The sequence below is a fragment of the Topomyia yanbarensis genome, chromosome 3, assembly GCF_030247195.1.
Source record: "Topomyia yanbarensis strain Yona2022 chromosome 3, ASM3024719v1, whole genome shotgun sequence".
Classification (NCBI taxonomy): Eukaryota; Metazoa; Arthropoda; class Insecta; order Diptera; family Culicidae; genus Topomyia; species Topomyia yanbarensis.
This window is the reverse complement of record NC_080672.1, coordinates 363,008,122-363,027,970: the sequence shown is the minus strand read 5'-3', so window position 1 is coordinate 363,027,970 and position 19,849 is coordinate 363,008,122. Positions and strand designations below refer to the sequence as shown.

The following is a 19,849-nucleotide window of genomic DNA, read 5'->3' as shown; positions in this document are numbered from 1 at the left end:
GGTTCACAATAAAGAATTTTTATCGATTAAAAATGAAGAAATAATTTATAGAATCAAACATGCACAATTCTTTTGCGTGGATATATTCCAACACATTATAATTAAACTATTATACTACCATATTGATTTAAGTTACCATTTCCAATATCTTCCGTGTATCTTATATTGTGGATTTGTATACTACATTTCACTTTTGTACCAGAGGTTAAAATTGCTCTGGTGGTCTTTGTTATTCATATATCTGTTTACGCTGCCTCAGAAACCTGTAACTTAACATGATCAAAAATCATCGTTTTACAATATTACGGCGATAGCTTAGTTGGATAAAGCGACAGTCCACTTAGTGTCAACGAAGCTCTCTTCAGAAGATGGGGTGTAGTAAAATAAAACTTCATCAATCGATAGAATTGAAATGTTGAAAAGGAAGAAAAAAAAATTTCTGCCTAATATTTTATGCATCGCTAGATCTAAAATGTATATACCACCATAATCTGTGTGGTTCTTGAATGGTATGTTGTCCAAATGTGTATGGAAAACAACACATTTTGGTATGGTGACTGTTCTTAACGACCCGTTGTTTGTATGGTCGAGCATAGAAAAACGACACTTGTTATGTTCGATATTCTACCAGGCAATGGTTAATCTATCGTTGAATGAATCATATTGAAAATGGTTTTTAAACGATTGATGTAATGGTTGGCCTATGGTATACATTTATGCGGGTACTATTCTTTCTGCCTCTTGTTTCTTCTGCTGTAAATTTTATGCATTAGACATATTAGGTCTCTCCACTCATTGAATGCCTACTAGAAGTATATGCATGAAAATGCATAAAAATCACAACAGAAGAAAAGAGACTGGAATAGAAAGTATGCTAACTATTCACATTTTTGTTTCTCAGTGTACGTGGCTAAATTCACTGTCAAGGAAGATCGATGGTGTCAAACAAGTGGAAGTTTTTACATTTTTTTTATAAAATTTATTAAAAATCATACTGAAGTTTTAATGATTGAACATACATATTTTTATATGTAGAAAGATGAGTTCTATCGGTTTATGAAATAGAAGGATAAGTTTATTCTTCATTTAATGGCCCAATTGGGAGACGGTCGTGACCCAACTAAAGAATCGGCGCTGTGTATGTCGTAGTAAATGAAAGTGCGGTTGAAAATCGAAAATTTCTCAATTTTCAGTTTAATAAATCCGCAGCTTGTGTATATTGTACAGAATAAACTAATTGTTCGTCATGTGTTATCGTTACAATTGAAAGCTGGACAATTCAACCAGTGACAATCGCTTTTTCTCTTGTTCAGGACTAATTCTTCACGTCGGAAGTAGTGCGAATTATAGCGACGTGATTGTCTTGTTTAAAACAAGAGAAAATACGATTGCCGCTGGTTGGATTTTTCAGCTAGTAACGCCTTATGCACACGCTGAGAATAGCAAAAGCAACGGAAGACGCATGTTCACTATTTTGATTTATAAGAGGTATGCGAGCTGAAAATTAATTTTGCGAGCTGAAAATTAAATTTTCGCGCCGCTTTCGTTTTTTTTTCTCGTGCACGTAGAGAATTGGGCCGGCCCGCGGGTCAAGAAAAGTGCGAACGAACAAACAACGCCGCGAACAGTGTTTTTCATGACTAATTCGCCCCGACCAAGATGGCCGGTAACACGTAGGAAGTGATTTAATAGTGACAAAAACTAGAAAAAGTGAAATTTTGTGCATATGACACTTAGCTTAACTTCTAAAGCCAAAACCTAAAAAAAGAGGCAGAAATGGCAACACGCTCGCAAAGCAGGAAAACATCCGTGGCAAAGCCCACAATTCGAGAAAACACCAGGCCAAACCAAAAGTCGCAAACCTCATCTGTTGCGCAAGCGAAATCAAAACCTGCGCCACTTGTAGATGTTCTCTATCTGGAGCCGCTGAAGTATGATGAAACCATACCAAACCACCCCGCCGCGGTAGGAAAGTTCTTGGTAGAATCAGGTTTCAAGTGTTGCAGGGAGATCACCAAAATTGGCAAATTTCGCTACAAGTTGGAACTAGACAGAAAAATAAACCCCACCCAACTAACAATCAATCTTGCTTGTAAAAACCTGAAACTGTTCACCCCACAGGGTCAGAACCAGACCATCTGCTTCGTCCCGGGTGTACCGTTGGACATTACCGAGGAAGAGCTGTCAAGTAAAACCACTACAGAGTATCCAGTGACAAAAGTGGAGAGGATGCAGAGGAAGAACGAACAAGGACAACTAATTCCAACTCGCAACGTAAAAGTAACTGTTCAGGGAAGGGAGGTCCCAAGGTCGGTAAACATCTACGGTGTCAACTTCCGAACAGAATTGTACATATTCCCTGTGAAACAATGTTCGCTTTGTTGGAAGTTTGGACACAAAAACTCAAAGTGCGCCGGAAAAGCGAAATGCGGAGTATGCGGAAAAGAGCACGATCCGAATGTCAAATGCGTGGCCCCCCCTTCTGTGTAAACTGCAAACAAGAACACGCCTCAAACAGCAAATCGTGTCAGGAAAGAGAGAGAAGGAAGAAAATCGTGAAGGAGATGCAGATCAGCAAGGTCCCATATGCCGAAGCAGAAAAAATGTACACCAAAACCCAAAACCGTTTTGCGGTACTGGAATCCGATTTTCCGGAAATGGCTTATCTTCCAGCAACCCAACCGTTATACACTGGTACTGTGCCGAAACGAACCGGGTTGCGGGACGCAAACCATACTAAACCTAAAAACACCTCGTGCGATCGCAACGCCCTCTCACCCCAGGTCGGGACCAGGGAAAGCTACAGTGTAGTAGCAAGAGGCAATCCCCACAGAGTCACGGAAATCGAAAAACTCCTCGCACAGCTACGACAGGACTTAATGCTTCTCTGCCAGGGCAACTACTGGATTAAGCCAATAAGTGACATCCAGAGGAAATTGAGCCAAAAAATTCAACAAGCAAGAACAGAGATTGAGACGGATCAACTACTAATCGAGGTCAGCATGGGCTTACAAAAAATAATAGAGGGAAAATACGACATTGAACTCCAGAATAATTCACCCAAACTAGTTAATGGATCCTAAAACCTTCAACATTATTCAACACAACATACAAAGCATCCGACAAACCGAAAAAAGAGAAGAGCTTTACACATGCATGACCTCGAACAAGGTACAAGTTGCACTCCTACAAGAGATCTGGCTAAAAGACAAAGAACCCTTCAACTTTAGAGCACACACACTAATCTCCAGTAGACGTCCGGAAGGATATGGCGGCGTAGGAATTCTGATACGCGAGGAAATAGGACATGAACTGCTTTCTCTTCCGAAATTCGAGGCTATGGAAGTGGTCGGGATCAAAATAACGAAGGGCTTCGAACCGTTTTACCTCATATCGGCTTACCTACAGCCGATCAGACGACAGGTAAACGTATGCAAGGAGGATCTAGAAAAGTTCTTTGCGTTCGTGAAAGGTCTGGAAGGAGAGGTGGTCATAGGAGCCGATTTTAATGCTCACCATCCTTCGTGGAGCCCGGAATACCACGCATGCAACCGTGGGAAACTGCTACGCAACTTGATCGACCAATCCGACTTGATTCTGCTTAATGACGGTACCCCAACAATGATTAACGCCCTGGGCGGAAAGAACTCAGCAATTGATCTCACGCTTACATCAACGGGTTTGGCGAGAAAGTCCAATTGGTCGGTGCAAGAGGAAGAGTTCGGTAGTATACATATGACTATTCGACTGGAAATCACCAACGAAATCCCAAAAAACGGAAGGACTTTCACCAAGATCAACAAACGCAAGCTGGCAGAAAAATTGAACAGCATCAGACCACAATTCATCTACTGTCCAGAAGAAATGGTATCAGTAATCAAAGAAGCGGTAAAAAACTCCTCCTACACTCTTAAAAATAAAAAGATCAATTTTCTCAAGCCTTGGTGGACGGAAGAAATTGACAAACTCTATGCCTCTAAAAGAGAAGCACTCCGAGCATACAACAGAAACAAATCTAGAACAAACTTCATCCTACTCCAAAAAGAGAGAGCCCTATTCAAAAAGGAGGTGAGGAAGACAAAACGCGGCTACGTAAGGGAACTGACCGAAAAAATCGACGAGTCTACACCGGCCAGGCAGCTTTGGAATCTAGTCAAAGGAGTAGACACAGCGCTCACTGGAAAACACAAAAAGTTGATCGACCTCACGGAAGCAGAGGGCACACAGTTTATGGATCTTTATTTCAGCAACAAATTCCACTCAATACAACTACCGCTGGTGTCTACCGACAAGGCGCTCGAGGGGTACGAGATGGCCCTCAAAAACGAGGAGATCCTTCACGTTCTGAGCCAAAGAAAAAACCATTCCGCACCGGGTCCCAATGGGCTGTCGTATATAGTGCTCAAACAACTAAACCCAGAGATGCAAGCCAAAATTTGCGAAATGCTGAGCAGAGTGTTCGTCTCGGAAGAGATACCAGAGTCATGGCGAGTCACGGAGGTAAGGCCAATCCCCAAGAAAGCTAGAGAAACGAGCCAGCTACATAACATGCGACCGATAGCCCTAATGAACATCGAGATCAAGATCATTAACTCAGTAGTCAAAAACCGATTAACAGAAATAGCGACCATCAAACAGCTACTACCTGCACTCTCCTTCGGGTTTAGAAAGCACGTATCGGCATCTACATGCATTAACTACGTAGTCAACTCGATCCACGAAGCAAAGAATGCGAAAAAAGAGGTTTTCGTGATCTTTCTGGACGTGAGCAAAGCGTACGACTCGGTAAACACTACAACCCTACTTAAGACCTTGGCAGAAGCAGGCATACCCGAAAAACTAGTCTCATGGCTATTCGAATACCTGAGGAGCCGCAAAATGCTGCTAAAAACGGAGTCTAGCACAATCGAGATGGAGGTCTCTGAGGGACTCCCACAAGGATGCCCTCTATCTCCACTATTGTTCAACCTTTACACAGCATCCCTACACGAACTGTCTACGGAAAACGGAGAACTGGTACAATTTGCAGATGACTTTGCAATCATCGTGATGGCAGACACGGTCGAAGAGGCTGCGGAACACTGCAACTTATTCCTACACCGAATTCTCGACAAACTGGCAGCTCTGAATCTGGAAGTGAGTCCGCACAAGTCAGCCGTAATTCCGTTTACTAGAAAAAACACCGATCACATTAAGATAAAAGTACGGGGAGAAAAAATAGAGCTGGTCAACACACACCCCTATCTTGGATACGTTTTGGACCGACTCTTAACGCATAGAAAGCATATAGATTCGGTGGTAGAAAAAGCGGGCAAAAATTTAGGGCTGATGAAAATGCTGTCCAGGAAGTCCAGTGGCGCCAACCCAGAAACCCTGATCAAAATATGGAATGCACTGGTCCGCAGTCGACTGGAGTATGGAGCGTCGGTGTACGGCAACGCAGCAGCTACCAATCTCAAAAAACTGCAAATCGTACAGAATGTATACATACGCAAGGCGATGAATTTCCTCAGCAGTCCACGTGATGCTGGCCGAAGCAGGACAGCTACCTATGGAGCAACGTATCGAAGCACTCACTAAAAGGGAACTAATTAGAACTACATGGTACAGGACGCCTCTGATGACATTCATCAGCGCAACCTTGAGCAGAGAAATGGGCAATGAGTCTCACATCACGGAAACAGTTGACAAAAACATAGAATTGCTCTATCAAATCCACCCCTCCGATCGGGAATTGCCGTTTTTCAAGCGGATGCGCTACTTTGTGAGAGTAGAGTTTGACAACATTGTAAAAACTACCCTTACAAAGGATCAACCAAAAAAGGATGAAGCAAGTGCAACACTCTGGCAGTCACTTTTCCGGGAAGCGATGCAGACAACTTACAAACAACACAACAAATTGTTCACCGATGCATCCAAAACAACCAAGGGTGCTGCCTTTGCAGTCTACGACGAAACCGATGGATCAGTTACCAGCGAAGGGATTAATAACAACTTCTCCATCACGAATGCTGAACTTCTAGGCATCCTCAAAGCGGTAGAGTTAGTCAAAAACAAAGGATACAAAAAGGCAGTGATCCTCACTGACTCTAGGAGCGCTTGTGAGATGCTGCTCAACGAAAAGACCTTCGAAGAAAACTACATAATGGCAGAAATCTACAAGGAATTCTACGGAACGAGAGGGAACTCCATAAAAATCCAATGGATTCCGAGTCACAAGGGTATCTACGGAAACGAGAAAGCCGACCAGGAGGCGATCACCAAAGCCGGTGAATCACAATCCTTTTTCAACGGGATCACCATGAGCGATGCCCTCATCCTAAGCAACAACACAACATGGGAAGACTGGACAAGGAAATACAGGACGCTCTCCGATGAAAAAGGAAAGTGGCATTACCAAATACTGGATCGGCCTAACAAGAGAATCTGGTGCAAAAACCTATCACTTAGCTCAGACGACGTTAAAATCCTAAATAGAATACGAACGGGTCATTGCTTAACAAAAGCCACAAGAGCAAAGTGGGGGTGGGAAGAAGACGACAACTGTGAATGGTGTGAGACAACTGAAGACCTCAAACACCTACTATACGACTGCCCGCGATACAACCAAAGCAGAGTCGAATACCCAGCGCTGGAGTATATGCAACCACTTGAAAAAATACTAAGCGAAAACTGTGAAGAAGAATTGAAACAAATCTCGACAAACATATGATTACGGCCTAAAAGCCAACTATCAAAATCCACTTTGAATTGAAATTCCGGAGAAAACGGTACTAGCCGAACACAGTTCACAGCAATTTATGAAAGAGAAAACTTTTCTCTTTCGTTTACTACCAACATCTGTGATTGGCGTGTAACGGTTTGTCCGGAATTTACATTCAAAGTGAATTTTGACAGTTGGCTTTTAGGCCGTAATCATATGTTTGTCGAGAAATAACAAAATTCCTAAAAGAAAACAACATCTACATATCAAGAGTACTTATTCAAAAGGTCCTAAGTGACATTGAGCTCGAACTGAGAAAAACGAGGCTGAAGTTTCATGGACCTAAAACAAATCCCTATTAGAGAACAAATATGCGTTTTGATGGAACAATTATGCCAATATAGTCTAAGGACTATGCTCTTTAGGTAAATAATGCTAAAAACATGAAATGTTTAGTGCTAATGTAGTTTTTAAGCGCTTTAGAATGATGCGTCCTTTTGAAAATTATACGACCTTTCACATAGGTCTTCTTTTCGGGCCCAAGAATCATACGACGCTGCACATACGGCTTTTTTCAGCAAAGGTAGCTCTTACGACGAATATTGAATTTCTTCAAAGTTTTCGACAAAATGAGCACCGGAATACGAATGTTCTTCATTACTATGGTAAATAGTTGCACTGGATTTAACAGAAGTCTTGCAGAAAAAAAATGCGGGAAACTTTAGTTTATATCAACAAATCATTGGCTGGAAGTGGTTAAAACCAACGAATGGCATGTTACTTTAGAATAACTAAGCTTTCCAATTATCATTTAATTTATTTTATTTATTAAATTCAACTTCGAAAATAAGTCGCATGAACAGAAGAAAATAATTTCTTTTATTTTGATGCTTAGGACGTTTTTACTAGGTACCTATGTGCAGTGGGAAAACATGGAATGAAATGAATCTTGCGTCGTTTTTGCATGGCGCCTATGAACAGTTGCAGAGGTTTTGAAATATTTCGCGCATAGGTCCTTTTATTTTAAAAGGTCTCAAGTGCAAAATTTCAAAATATGATCATGAAAACTTTGCGACTTTTTATATAATGCTTGTTATTTTGATAAATACTGTGTATAATGAATCCTGGTTTTCGGTATTCGTTAGCTATGTTGTAATCACATGCTGTGCTGCAAATAACTCAGTTTGTTTACATTTGTCACTAAGGTCCATTTGAATCAGCACTCTTGATATAATCAGAAACTACCAAAAAACTCATCACGAGAAACCAAAACATGACGATGGCGAGATGGATCAACTATGGTCTTAGCCTGTCAGAAAGACAAATCCAATGAAAAAAAAAAAAAAAAAAAATAATCACACGTGGGAAACGAAAATAGAGGTAATTCATTTTTCATCTTTACAATTTCTGTTTTCAATTGATCATAAAATTGCTGCTAAGCAATGTTGATGTTTTGTCCTACATGTGGAAATTTGTTACTTGTGGAAGAAGGTACTGATTCTCTGCGCTTTTCCTGTAACACCTGTCCTTATATTTGCAAAATTAGGCGCAAAATTTCCACACGCATCTACCCGAAGTTGAAGGTTAGTGGCACTTGTGTTAATCAACTTTGTTCTATTTTAAATCTCTTTTTCTCTAGGAAGTGGATCATGTTATGGGCGGATCTGCTGCCTGGGAAAACGTAGATTCCACCGACGCTGACTGCCCGGCGTGTGCTCACAACACTGCATACTTTATGCAGATGCAAACTCGTTCAGCTGACGAGCCAATGACAACATTCTACAAGTGCTGCAATCCGATTTGTGGACATAACTGGCGAGATTAGATAAAACTAGCCTTTGTAGAATCTACAATCTTTACGAAGGTGAAAATGATTAGATTATCGCATAAATTAAATATCGTTCGAAATTTAGTTAGATCCAACCAAATGCGCCCCTTTGGCGAAGCATTTATCAAAATGAATGGTGATGCTATGACGTCAGCTGGCGTCATAAAATGCAATGACAAAAATGCGATTTACCAGGCTGCTAACCTGCTCGAATCGGGCCAGGTCATTGCTCTACCTACGGACACTGTTTATGGATTGGCTTGCAGTGCTAATGATCCACAGGCTATCCAAAGGCTCTACGCCATTAAAGGTCGAGAGGAGACCAAACCTGTTGCTATTTGTGTAGCTGGATTTCAGGATCTGCGCCACTGGGGAAACGCGGATCATATTCCAGATGAACTGCTCAAGCAACTGTTACCGGGAGCAGTTACGATTGTAGTTAATAAGTCTGCCAATTTGGATAATCCTTTCCTGAATCCGGGTGTCCCCAAAATCGGTATTCGAATTCCGGACTTTGATTTTATCCGCGAGGTTTCAAGGGTTTTTAGATTCCCAATTGCACTAACCAGTGCTAATCGGAGTTCTGAAAAAAGTACGCTGAATGTGGAAGAGTTTAAGAAGCTTTGGTCAGCATTAGGAGCGGTTTTTGATGGAGGTCAGTTGGGATTGTCTGAGGAGCAGCGGGCCGCCTCAACTGTAATTGACCTTTCACAGAAAGGATACTATAAGGTGATACGTGAAGGTATAGCCGGACAGCGCACGGTTCAGGTGGTACAAAAATTTGGTTTTGTAGATAAGGTTTAAATATTCATTTTATATACTATTGCGAATTAAACGTTTAGTAAATAATTTATATTTGTTTTCAATGGAGCCCTTATACAATTTTTTATGAATTTGAAAGCATCGAAAAGAACTTGTTCTTGGCGAATTCAGCGAGATACGTTTGAAAACGAATAGTAAGCGAATACTGAATTCGTACGAATCTCGTAAACAGGGATAATGGTGAATATGAATCTAAATTCAACAAGATTATAATTTTAATTGTTTATTCTAAAAATATACCAAAAATTCAAGATAAAATAATATATAAACAAAAATTTGATCAACAGTTCTGGTCATACACCACAAATTGCCACTAATTTTGAGATGCTTTAGCATACATTTTTTCGAACAAAAATTAGCCAAATAAGAAGTATTGAATACAGCGGAATTTGAAGTCTCTTCAGGTATGTTCTTTTCATATTTCTTTATTCTGTGCTTGCAACGTTTGGTTGGTACTACTACCGGAGGCTGATTTACCAAACGAAATAGGTTGTCTTGATTTGGGCACTTGGGACTGTAGGACCTGCCATCGGGACGGCGGCCAAACGATTTGCGTTGCTCGGGCTGTCACCAAACCAAGCGAAACCGGTCCAAACGTGTTGCTATCTAATGAGTTACCTGTAAATTTCGATTACCGCTGGAAATCATTGAATCACATTCGTATTTTATTCAAATCTCACCTGTGTGATCGCCTTCTACCCAACAATGTCCCTCTGGAACTTTTACAAATGGCAGCTTGTAGCCTAACGTTGAGATGACATCGCCTTGCAGTCCAACGATGCGTTTTATAATTTTCTGACCGGGATCCTTTGGCGAAACCAGTGATATAACATCGCCTCGGTGTACTTCCAAGTTACGAACTGCCCAACGGGACAGGAACACATAATCTGTAACCGTGCTTCCGTCAGGATTTAGTGATGGTTGCATGGAAATACCTTCGACACGGGCAACGTAACCAACGCAGTCGAAAAAGGTTACCCCGACCGGGATGCTGAGTAGCAAAGATTTGAAGAACAGTGGAATCTTCATGGTTTGAGCTAAGTATGACTAGATTTTTAATGAGTTTTGCAGCGTGTTGAGCCTTTCTTTGTATTGTATTGTTTTCGATACTATTGCATCGTCAAATTTTAGGCAAAGAACACTGTTTAATATAGGTTGTTCGTGAAAAATGTTCCGCGGATCCCTATGAACTATGAAACACCGCGAGATTTTTTTTTTTATGTTTTGACGTTAAAGTTCTGTTTTTGTTGTGTAACCAACGCCTGCTGCTTTTGTACGCACACACATTCTGATGTGGTGGCTTGTGTGGTGCGGTCATGTTCAGCTGTTTCGATTTTGTTCCATAAAAATCGAAAATTTCGATGCCATAAAAATTTGATCAATTCGATCGTGAACCGATGACCAAAGGGCGGCAACCACCCTGGTATCGAAATGAGAAAACAGCTTTGAGAATTCACTTTGGAAAATTCTATTTTACCGGTGTTCATATATCCAGTTTAACTATATTGAAACACTTTAACACTACCAGTTTTCAGAAATATAACATACATTTTTAACGTAACGATATTTTCGTTCAAAATATATAAAAAAATGTTTGGCGATATTCAATGTCTATTAGCCTATGCACGAATGACATTTACTGAGTCGTGTTTACCAACACTACCAATAAGCTGTGAAGCAATTCTGGTAAACACGGCTCACAATAAATTTACATCGACTTTGTCAGCGTGCACAGGCTAATCGCTGTGACCGCAACGCCCTCAACAGCCATAAGACATCAGGTGGTGATGTGCTTATCGCCACGTTACAAAAGCCCGAGTGATCAGCAATGACCGGTGAGCGAGTTGCCAGCAAATGTGGCTATCACTAAAACTTGGCGATTGCAATCTGTTTCTGTGTGTCCTGTATTTTTCACTCATGGTTCCAGCCTGATCGATGTATATCTCCTCCGTTTCGATCGCCGCCCCGATTGATGATATTGTTATACAGGGTGACCTCAATTTACCTGGATTGACGTGGTGTCAGGCAAGTAATGGATTTCCAGAGATGCCAGGTACTTTTTTCAAATGTCTGCGATAATAATTTTAAAAGTCTGGGAAGAACAAAAAATGTCAGGAAAGCTAAACCAACCAAACTAAAAAATCTGCAAATATCTGCGTCATCGAAAAAATCTGCAGCTTAAATTAAAAGTCTGCCAATTTGCAGACTTGTCTGCAAATCTGGCATCTCTGTGGATTTCCACGATTGGATATCGAAAAATCGATTTAGCATCAAAAGGCTGAAAATCAAAAGGCCGAAAAACATAAGGCGAAATTTCAAAAGGTGAAAATTCGAAAGGCCTAATGCTAAAAAGGTCGAAAAATCAAATGGCCGAAAACTTGAAAGGCGAAAACTCAAAAAGCCGAAAACCCAAAAGGCTGAATCTCATAAGGCAAACTTTTTTTATTATTCGATTATTTCACATTGTGTTGTTCCTGATTGATTAATCGCCTCATGTTTGAGTAAATCGGGAGGATCGCACGTTTACGTACGAAACCTTTCCAATGCAAAAGAAGAATTAATGCTCTAAAAATCCACCAAACCCTTTGTCAAATTGTGCATTCATTGCGATTTTAATTGAGATTCAAAGAATGCTCGAAAGAAGGAATCATCCCCTATGTTTGAGTAAACTGGGTAGCCGAAGTGATCAGAAGTGTGCGTGCAAGAGTTATTTGGCATACAGATTCCAAGAACTGCTCATATTTGAAAGAAGGAATCAATCCCTATGTTCGAGTAAACCGGGAATACGAACAGTTATGCAGTTGTAAGTAGCTGGCATGTAGCTCAAATGTTTGAGCATAACATTTGGCAACTACCTAAACATTTAAATAACTTTAAATGAGTTTGTTTACTAATAGTACTAATATTGTACTAGAACCAAAATTAGATTATTCTTCTTTACCAAGTAATAAAAAACATTTACGCCTAATGTGGCTACGCCACATGTCGCTCCGTCGGACCTAAACTAATTTATAGCCCCTATGTTTGAGTAATCCGGGCCAACGAGTGGATCACAGGTTTGCTTGCGAGGAGCCGCCGCTTCCGACGGCGGGTCGGCGGCCACCTCGCCCGGCGGATCCTCAGCGGCTTTGCGCCGCTTCGGATCCTTGGTCTCGGTTATGCGGCAAAACCGCATTACACTGGCTTCGACCCAAGTGCTAGATCAGTGTAACAACCGATGGTTGAATATATGTAAGTTCATTCCATAAATCATCATTTGAAAAATTTAGCGAAATTCACAAATGATGAAGTATATAATTCAAAAGAACAGCTCATGATATAAAGAAAGATAATAAGGATAATTTAAATTATTGAGACGCTGTATGGAAAACCAAAACCCACTGGCGATCATAATAATAATGGTCAAAACAAAACATACGTCTGGTGGATCGCAGTTTTACATTATACTGTACTAAAACGTAAGTCATAGCCAAGTATTCATAATTGCAACAGTGAACAAGCATAAAAATTTCAAAAATGAAACTATAAAGAACTGCTCATATTTAAAAGAAGGCAAAATCAATTATAAAATGTATTCACTCGAAATATAATCAATATCAGGTAATGGATAATAGCACATTATTATCATTGCTTTGTTTGTTTTGTTTCGTCCTTTAAAAAGGTTTGCCTTTCAAAATTCTGCCTTCTGAAAAGTTTGCCTTTTGAAATTCCGCCTTACAGAAAGTTTGCCTTTTGAAAGTCCGCCTTTTGATTTTTCAGCCTTTTGAATTCGGCCTAATGTAATTTTGGCATTATGATTTTCAGCCTTACGGCCTCGACCCCGAAAAATCTGCACCTGTCAATTGTATTCTGGATAGCTACAGCAGCGCTACGCTTCCGCAAATCAACAATGTCACAAGAACCCAGTAAAGTTCAGCCGGAAATGAACTGGAATTCTGGCTGGTTCCAGTTCGTGCACCGGCTCCAGTGACACAATCGATTCTAGTTAGAATCGGTTGGGTCACTGGAGCCGGAATACGAACTGGAACCAGCCAGAATTCCAGTTTATTTCCGGCTGAGCTTAACTGGGAATGGGCGTACACAGAGATGCCAGATTTGCAGACAAGTCGATTTTAAAAACGCTGACTACGACAACATCGATAGCAGTCTCTGATATAAACTGAGACGACAATCTTAACAATGACGACGTGAACGATGCAGTGATCGCGTTTTCTAATTTTCTTAACTATGAAATATTCCCTAATGGGGGAAATTGGATTAACCCAAGGGAACAAGACCAAACTTACATTAAGTTTGATTAATGCCAGGCGTTTGGTTCTTTAACCAAAAGACAAAAGCTCGTTTTCGCTTTCTCGCCAAACGAGCTGCGAATTGAAGAATAGCTTATAATGAAATGTAAGTATTCGGCTCAGTGTTTGGAGGTTGAGTTCGTGTCTCAGAAAAATCACCAATAAATTGTACGATTGTGCAGTGGAAAGAAAAAGGATTAAAATAGATGAAAGTAGCTATATAGTTATATAGAAATACATTATAGTAGAGAAGGAAACATTTCTAGATCAGGGAGAACAATCTTTTGGATTTATTATCTCTTCGGTGGGATAGAGCTACATGCCATCTTTCTAATGACTGTATTATAATATTGTTTATTGCTTTGAAAGTTGGATTTTTGATGCACTTCGCTATCACAGTTTTTCCACAATTGCCAAATGAAATGATATGAAATCGACAAAAAAACTACTTTTTCGTTCAAATATATTATGAAAACACGAGACTGACAGCCATGCAAACCTAACAGCTAGTAAAAGGAAGAAGTATGTTTTGACACCTTTCAATGTCTAAAATTTATCAGGTCAAAGGAATTGCACTTTTGATCACACTTTTGATTCATCACACTTTCAAACTGTGCAGTACGATAGGAACAAGGAAACAAAAAATATTTCGCTGACGAAAATGCTGTATTTTCTTCTTATATACATGCATTCCCGAATAGAAATGTACAGTAACAAAACCATGATTTTCACTGTGACAGTACAGTAATTTTACAATAATTTACAGTAAGTTTTAGTGTTATTCTACAATACAAAAACAATAAACTTTAACGTTTTTACAGTAAATTTCAATGTAAAATAGACTTTTACAGTGAAAAAGGGGGGTGGTTATGTATCTTAACATTAAAAAAATCAATTTTTCTACATAAATGTTTTTCTAGAAAACAGTAAAATTTAATGTGAATGCAACTGTATCAGTTTTTTTTCTGAACAGTGAAATTTATTGTTACATGAAATTTTATTGTAAATCTACTGTGAGAACTTGGCATCGAACAATGTTGAAACAGTAATAACTATAATATTTATTGTTTTATGATTGTTTGTAGGGTAAATGCTACTGTAAAATTCTATCCGGGTTTGGACTATTTTTTTCTAGCACAACTGGAGAAGATATTGCTAGTTTAGAGCGAAAAATGCAGATGCTACAAAAACAAATTACCAATATGCCCCAAAATATTTTGTATGGTAAACATTGTGCTCCAACCATTATTTTTCCATATATTTATTCATATGTTAAGGTAAGTAAGGTTTTCATTTCTGAAATTTTCATGAGAAACAAAAACTCATAGAAAAAAAACTTAAATAAGCGTAAAATTTAAAAAGATTCATTGTCGCACTATCTGTGTGCCAATACGTGCGTATATTCATTTATTGTTTACTGCTTTGAAAGTTGGATTTTTGATGCACTTCGCTATGACACTTTTTCATGGTTCCCAAATGACATGATATGAAGTCGACAAAAAATTAACTTTTTTGATCAAATATATTATAAAAACCGGGATACTGGCAGCCATGCTAACCTGCCAGCTACTAAAAGTAAGAAGAAGTTTGTTTTTGATACTTTCCAATGTCAATAATCTGTCAGGTCAAAAGAGTTGCACTTTTGATTCATCACACATTCATACTATTGACTTATTTGACGTCTAGGACACCAACACGGTTGCAATGTGTATAGACAACATGCACATAACACTATGTTTTCAATTCGCCATCTGATTTAACCTGATTTGGCAAAAATTCCACTCGATTTAACCTCAATCTCGCACTAACGCAGCTGGACATGAATTAGTCAATTGGTCACTGCACAGTGACGTTATGCATTGAATGTGACAGGTGGTGGTCCTGTCCCAGGTAACCAATAAGCATGCTGAATGCGTCTTAACGGTAACTTGATAAGCACTTAAGTCGTTTTAAATGCGATTTAAAAGTCGCTTCTGGCAAAATATACGGCTACATTACTGCTGTGCTATGAAAATGCTTTTTTACTACTGTTGTGCATTCAGAATGCTGCTTACCGGCAAGAAGTTTTTAAACAGTTTTTCAAATGCTGATTAACAACAGTTATGCATAACGAATGCCAGCATACTGCAAGAAGTATCCGGAATGCAAATTTTACGCTAATTTACTGCATACACTAATGCTTGTTGTTTACCTGGGGTTGATTACATTTTGAAGTTCTCAAAATGAAGCATTGAAAATATATTGGGAATCATGTTTTTAGAAGTATAAATCAGTATTAAATCGACAAAAGGGCGAAAGTGTTTTTTGTAAACAAACTTGTTTCGCTCATTAATCTGCTGCAGAGTGGAATTTCATGAAAAATATGCGTTAATGCAAATTTTTACCCTTCGTAGAAGTAATTTCAATTGTTTTCTACTTTGAAATTGTAGTAAATTAAGAGAAACCATCAAAATACAAGTTTGTTTACAAATCTTATTCGCCCTTTTGCAAATTTACTATTGAAATGTTCTCTAGAGCGCCTTACAATTAAATTGTGCTATTCCCTACTGTGCGAAAATGTATAAGAAAGATCTAATAAGTGAACTAATTATCTGTTTATCAATTACTTCTAGTGTTCTCTGAATCGGTAAGTAGTTTTGCGGTTAAATTTCTTGGTAAAGTATTATTGGCACTAAGCTTATTTCAATGGAATTCAAATTTGTTAAGTCCAAACTGTAAACAAAAGGACCAGCACTTGTCAAATTTGTGAGGTTAAGGCGTTTCATGCAATAGGGATCTTTAATTTGGAAAAATTGTGCCAGTTTTCCATATGTATTGGTAGCGGGTGTCCTTACGAGTACACTCATATCATTCTTAAACCTTAATTATTCTTTTATAATTTTTAAATTTAAAAAAACCAAATTAAACTCAACCAGCAAACTGACAGTTGTCCTACTAAATGACGTATCTGCAAATATCTCGTTCGCCTCATTGTTAACCGGGACAGCACCCCACACAGCATGATCTGGTACTTTGTCAATCCGCTAGCAACCTGCCATCCCAAGTTTCATCTGCAAACTATGGTAGATCTGATAAGGCAACCTATAGGGTCGTGCAAGTCGCATGGGTTTGGATGTGTTATTGTCCTAAAAGGAAACAAACTAAAAAATGTTTTTTTCAATAGTTTCGGGCCAAAAAATTGAAAAAGGACTGAGATATTAACTCACGGTACTAATCTGCATCAGAATATGCCTTAACCCGCACACCCCTAAAGATCCCTATGGTCAATGCAGTTCCGATTTGGTGGGAACTGTGCAATATCGATTTCCTAGAGTTACTATATTAATGTGGTTTTCGTTTGAGGCGAAACTGAGTCAGTTCCTAACCCCAACTGCTGTCAAAATGTATGAACTGACAGCGGTTGGGGTTAGAACCTGACTCAGTTTCAGGTTCAAGCGAAATCGCCATAAGAGTTAGGCGGACACAAAAGCCGGAAAACTGGCAGCTCTTATTTCAGGAAAAACACTGGCATTCCATGTAAATGTTCAAGCTCTAGCTTAATAATTTCATTGTTGTCGTAAGTAAGAACTTTACATGCACGAATAGAAATACCAATTCGAAGATCTGATGATATGATTTCACACTTGTGAGAATATCTCTTCTTGTTGCAGAAAATAATTGGTTCTTTTCGTTTCTCTACACTCGATAACACAAGATAAGAGTAAAATAGTTATGGCCAAAATCACAATACCTTTTTCATATACATCCAAAGAGAACAGGTTATGTGACGTCATGCTCGATTGGCTCCGGTATTTGACATGTTTAGTTGGCTCCGCTCAGTGTCTCCTCCTAACTATAAATATAGTAACTATACGATTTTCCAATAAGTATGTTTTATAGCTAAATTTATAGCAAAATATTTTATCGAACTTGTCGACCTGCTTCTAAAATTGCAGTCAGTCTGTCAGTGAATCATTCATCCATCGTAAACAAATAGGAATCGGAGGCGTTCGCTTTGCATATATTTTGGTATTATTCTGAAGCCTTTTATTGAAATAAGTAAAATTGAAGCTTTTCACAAAAATGGATATTACAACGGAAAGTAAGTAACACTCAGTTACTATTCTAACACTTGCGCTATGATGCATTATTATTATTTTTTCTTCTAAAGATTTCAAGGAACAACTGCCTTTTATTCGGAAAACTATTCAGGAAGCCAGCTTTTTTTCGCTCGATGCCGAATTTACTGGACTAACCTCGGAACGCAATATATTCCCTTTTGATACGCCAGAAGAGGTGTATCTTAAAACGATAGAAAATTCGGCCGACTTCGTTATAATTCAACTGGGCTTGTGTGCGTTCACGATTGACCATGAGAGTGGACAAGTAACCTACAAATGTTACAATTTTTATTGCTTTCCAAAAGGCCGATATAATGTATTTGGCTGCCAGGGAGAAAGTTTACGATTTTTGGCAGAGAACGGTTTCGATTTCAACAAATTGTTTCGTTCCGGTTTATCTTACTGTTGTGAGGCAGATGAGGAGCGTATGCGAGCTGATCTGAAGAATCGGCAGGAACAACGAATCGCAGCGCTACAGGAGGAGGCACAAAATGATGAAAACGGATCAGTGAATATGGTGCCCGTTCCACCGGCATCAGAGAAAATGTTGTCAGAGATATCGGAAAGAATTGAAAGGTTTTTGGAATCTGAGGACAAGGATTTTACCATAACGAATTGCAATGGATTTGAGCGCAAATTGGTTTATCAGTTGATAGAATCTAAATATAGCAAACTGATCTCGGGAAGTTCAGTGCCTTTAGCCAACAAGCACAAGGGTATTCTGATAGAACGGAAGCGAAGCAAAGAAGAAGAGCAAGAATTTGAAGCAAATCGTATCATTCAGGAGAATGAGGATCTCAATAACAATGTGGGTTTATCACTGGTACTTCAGGAGTTGTCCAAAGCTAGAAAGCTTATCATTGGTCACAACATGCTGCTGGATCTGTTGTTTGTGCTTCGACAGTTTTTTCGTCCACTGCCGTATAACTATCAAGAATTTAAAAAAATGGTTCGGGAGCTTTTTCCATTGTGAGTTGTTAAATTATTAATGAATCAATCCTCATTCGTGTTTGGTTTCAAATATTTATACTCTGTTGGTGTCTGAAACATTGATGCGTTGAAATTTCATTCTAGGTTGTTGGATACAAAGTACCTGTGCACAAATGCAGAACTTAAAGTACACGTTAATTCTTCCGTTTTGGAACATGTATTTGATTCGGTCCAGAAAGAACCTTTCGAAATGCCGCATATCGCTTCTGGTTTCGAAGAACACAAATACGCAACCGTAGACAAAAAACTACACGATGCTGGATATGATGCTTACCTGACGGGGCAGTGCTTTCTTGGACTGATTAGCTATTTCAAGGTGGATCTGCAAAACATGCTAAAAGATCCAACGCTAAAAGCGTATTTTAATAGGTAATTGGAAATTTTAAATTCGCTATTGCGTTATTATAACAATTTAATTTCAGAATATTTATACTTCGTGCAACAGAGGTAAACTACATATATACGTACGGAAAAGAGCGTAAGTTGACATTATTAAAAACTGGTACATAAACTTACTTATTATCCTTACCAATATACAGCATCATTTTCCCGTGAACACATATACTTTATAACGTTCCCGGAGAACTGGAGATCAACAGATATCCTGTTACGTTTCCGCAATTATGGACAAATTCATATTAACTGGGTGAACAATAACTCCGCCTTCGTTGTTCTACACAACAAAGACTACGCAGCCCATGTGATAAAAACCATCGACAAATCATCCGCTCAGTTCACAATCTGCACGCTTAACCAGTTTCAGGCTAAACAGCAAGTATTTTCGCAACATTTCAGTTCTGCGTATTATTTTTTTAATTGCTTTCATTTTGCAGTGTGCTGGAGTTAAACGGCGATACGATAGTGGTAGTTTCGAGAGATTTCATTACACCGGAGGCAAAGCCGAAAAAAAAGAAATTGCGCTGCCCGTAGCAGTTCCACCGTCTGTAACGCCTGGTGAAGTAGCGGCATTCGGTTCGCCCAGTCAGCCCAAGAAGGCAAAGAAAACAACGTTCGCTGATAACGACGATTGGTAGTATGTAAGGACGATTTTTTATATTATCTTGAAATAATAATGCTCGTGGACTATAGCGCTACCGACTTTGCGGTACTCACAATA

The 19,849-nt window shown here is 39.2% G+C and overlaps 4 protein-coding genes across 5 annotated transcripts; 3 read left to right on the top strand and 1 right to left on the bottom strand.

Annotated features, from left to right (window-relative positions):
* The first annotated feature begins 7,940 nt into the window (after window positions 1-7,940).
* Window positions 7,941-8,528, top strand: LOC131691930 (DNA-directed RNA polymerase III subunit RPC10). Its single transcript, XM_058978690.1, has 3 exons — window positions 7,941-8,083; window positions 8,144-8,286; window positions 8,343-8,528. Exons 2-3 carry the CDS (start codon window positions 8,146-8,148, stop codon window positions 8,526-8,528), a joined length of 327 nt encoding a protein of 108 aa, XP_058834673.1. The 5' UTR covers window positions 7,941-8,083; window positions 8,144-8,145.
* A 45-nt stretch (window positions 8,529-8,573) lies between these two features.
* On the top strand, window positions 8,574-9,384 carry LOC131691929 (threonylcarbamoyl-AMP synthase). Its single transcript, XM_058978689.1, has one exon. It carries the CDS (start codon window positions 8,574-8,576, stop codon window positions 9,333-9,335), a length of 762 nt encoding a protein of 253 aa, XP_058834672.1. The 3' UTR covers window positions 9,336-9,384.
* A 176-nt stretch (window positions 9,385-9,560) lies between these two features.
* On the bottom strand, window positions 9,561-10,642 carry LOC131692689 (mitochondrial inner membrane protease subunit 2). The gene is made up of 2 exons (XM_058979871.1): window positions 10,034-10,642; window positions 9,561-9,971 (listed from the first exon to the last, which is right to left on the bottom strand). The coding sequence occupies exons 1-2, from the start codon at window positions 10,380-10,382 to the stop codon at window positions 9,769-9,771; spliced, it is 552 nt and encodes a 183-aa protein (XP_058835854.1). The 5' UTR covers window positions 10,383-10,642; the 3' UTR covers window positions 9,561-9,768.
* A 6,927-nt stretch (window positions 10,643-17,569) lies between these two features.
* Window positions 17,570-19,849, top strand: LOC131691988 (poly(A)-specific ribonuclease PARN-like). 2 transcript variants are annotated; one of them, XM_058978808.1, is made up of 6 exons: window positions 17,570-17,723; window positions 17,793-18,711; window positions 18,817-19,101; window positions 19,155-19,210; window positions 19,272-19,503; window positions 19,566-19,849. In XM_058978808.1, the coding sequence occupies exons 1-6, from the start codon at window positions 17,705-17,707 to the stop codon at window positions 19,660-19,662; spliced, it is 1,608 nt and encodes a 535-aa protein (XP_058834791.1). In that variant the 5' UTR covers window positions 17,570-17,704; the 3' UTR covers window positions 19,663-19,849. The 2 variants fall into 2 exon arrangements, with proteins under 2 accessions (XP_058834791.1, XP_058834790.1); XM_058978807.1 differs by having other exon boundaries at window positions 19,272-19,507.

Excerpts from the sequence above, each read along its gene's own strand:
- LOC131692689 (XM_058979871.1), bottom strand. The coding sequence starts at position 10,382 with ATGAAGATTCCACTGTTCTTCAAATCTTTGCTACTCAGCATCCCGGTC. Across the intron at positions 9,972-10,033 it reads GGTAGAAGGCGATCACACAG|GTAACTCATTAGATAGCAAC; the intron begins GTGAGATTTGAA and ends CGAAATTTACAG.
- LOC131691929 (XM_058978689.1), top strand. The coding sequence starts at position 8,574 with ATGATTAGATTATCGCATAAATTAAATATCGTTCGAAATTTAGTTAGA.
- LOC131691930 (XM_058978690.1), top strand. The coding sequence starts at position 8,146 with ATGTTGATGTTTTGTCCTACATGTGGAAATTTGTTACTTGTGGAAGAA. Across the intron at positions 8,287-8,342 it reads GCATCTACCCGAAGTTGAAG|GAAGTGGATCATGTTATGGG; the intron begins GTTAGTGGCACT and ends CTTTTTCTCTAG.
- LOC131691988 (XM_058978807.1), top strand. Across the intron at positions 19,211-19,271 it reads ATATACGTACGGAAAAGAGC|CATCATTTTCCCGTGAACAC; the intron begins GTAAGTTGACAT and ends ACCAATATACAG. Across the intron at positions 19,508-19,565 it reads AGTTTCAGGCTAAACAGCAA|TGTGCTGGAGTTAAACGGCG; the intron begins GTATTTTCGCAA and ends TTCATTTTGCAG.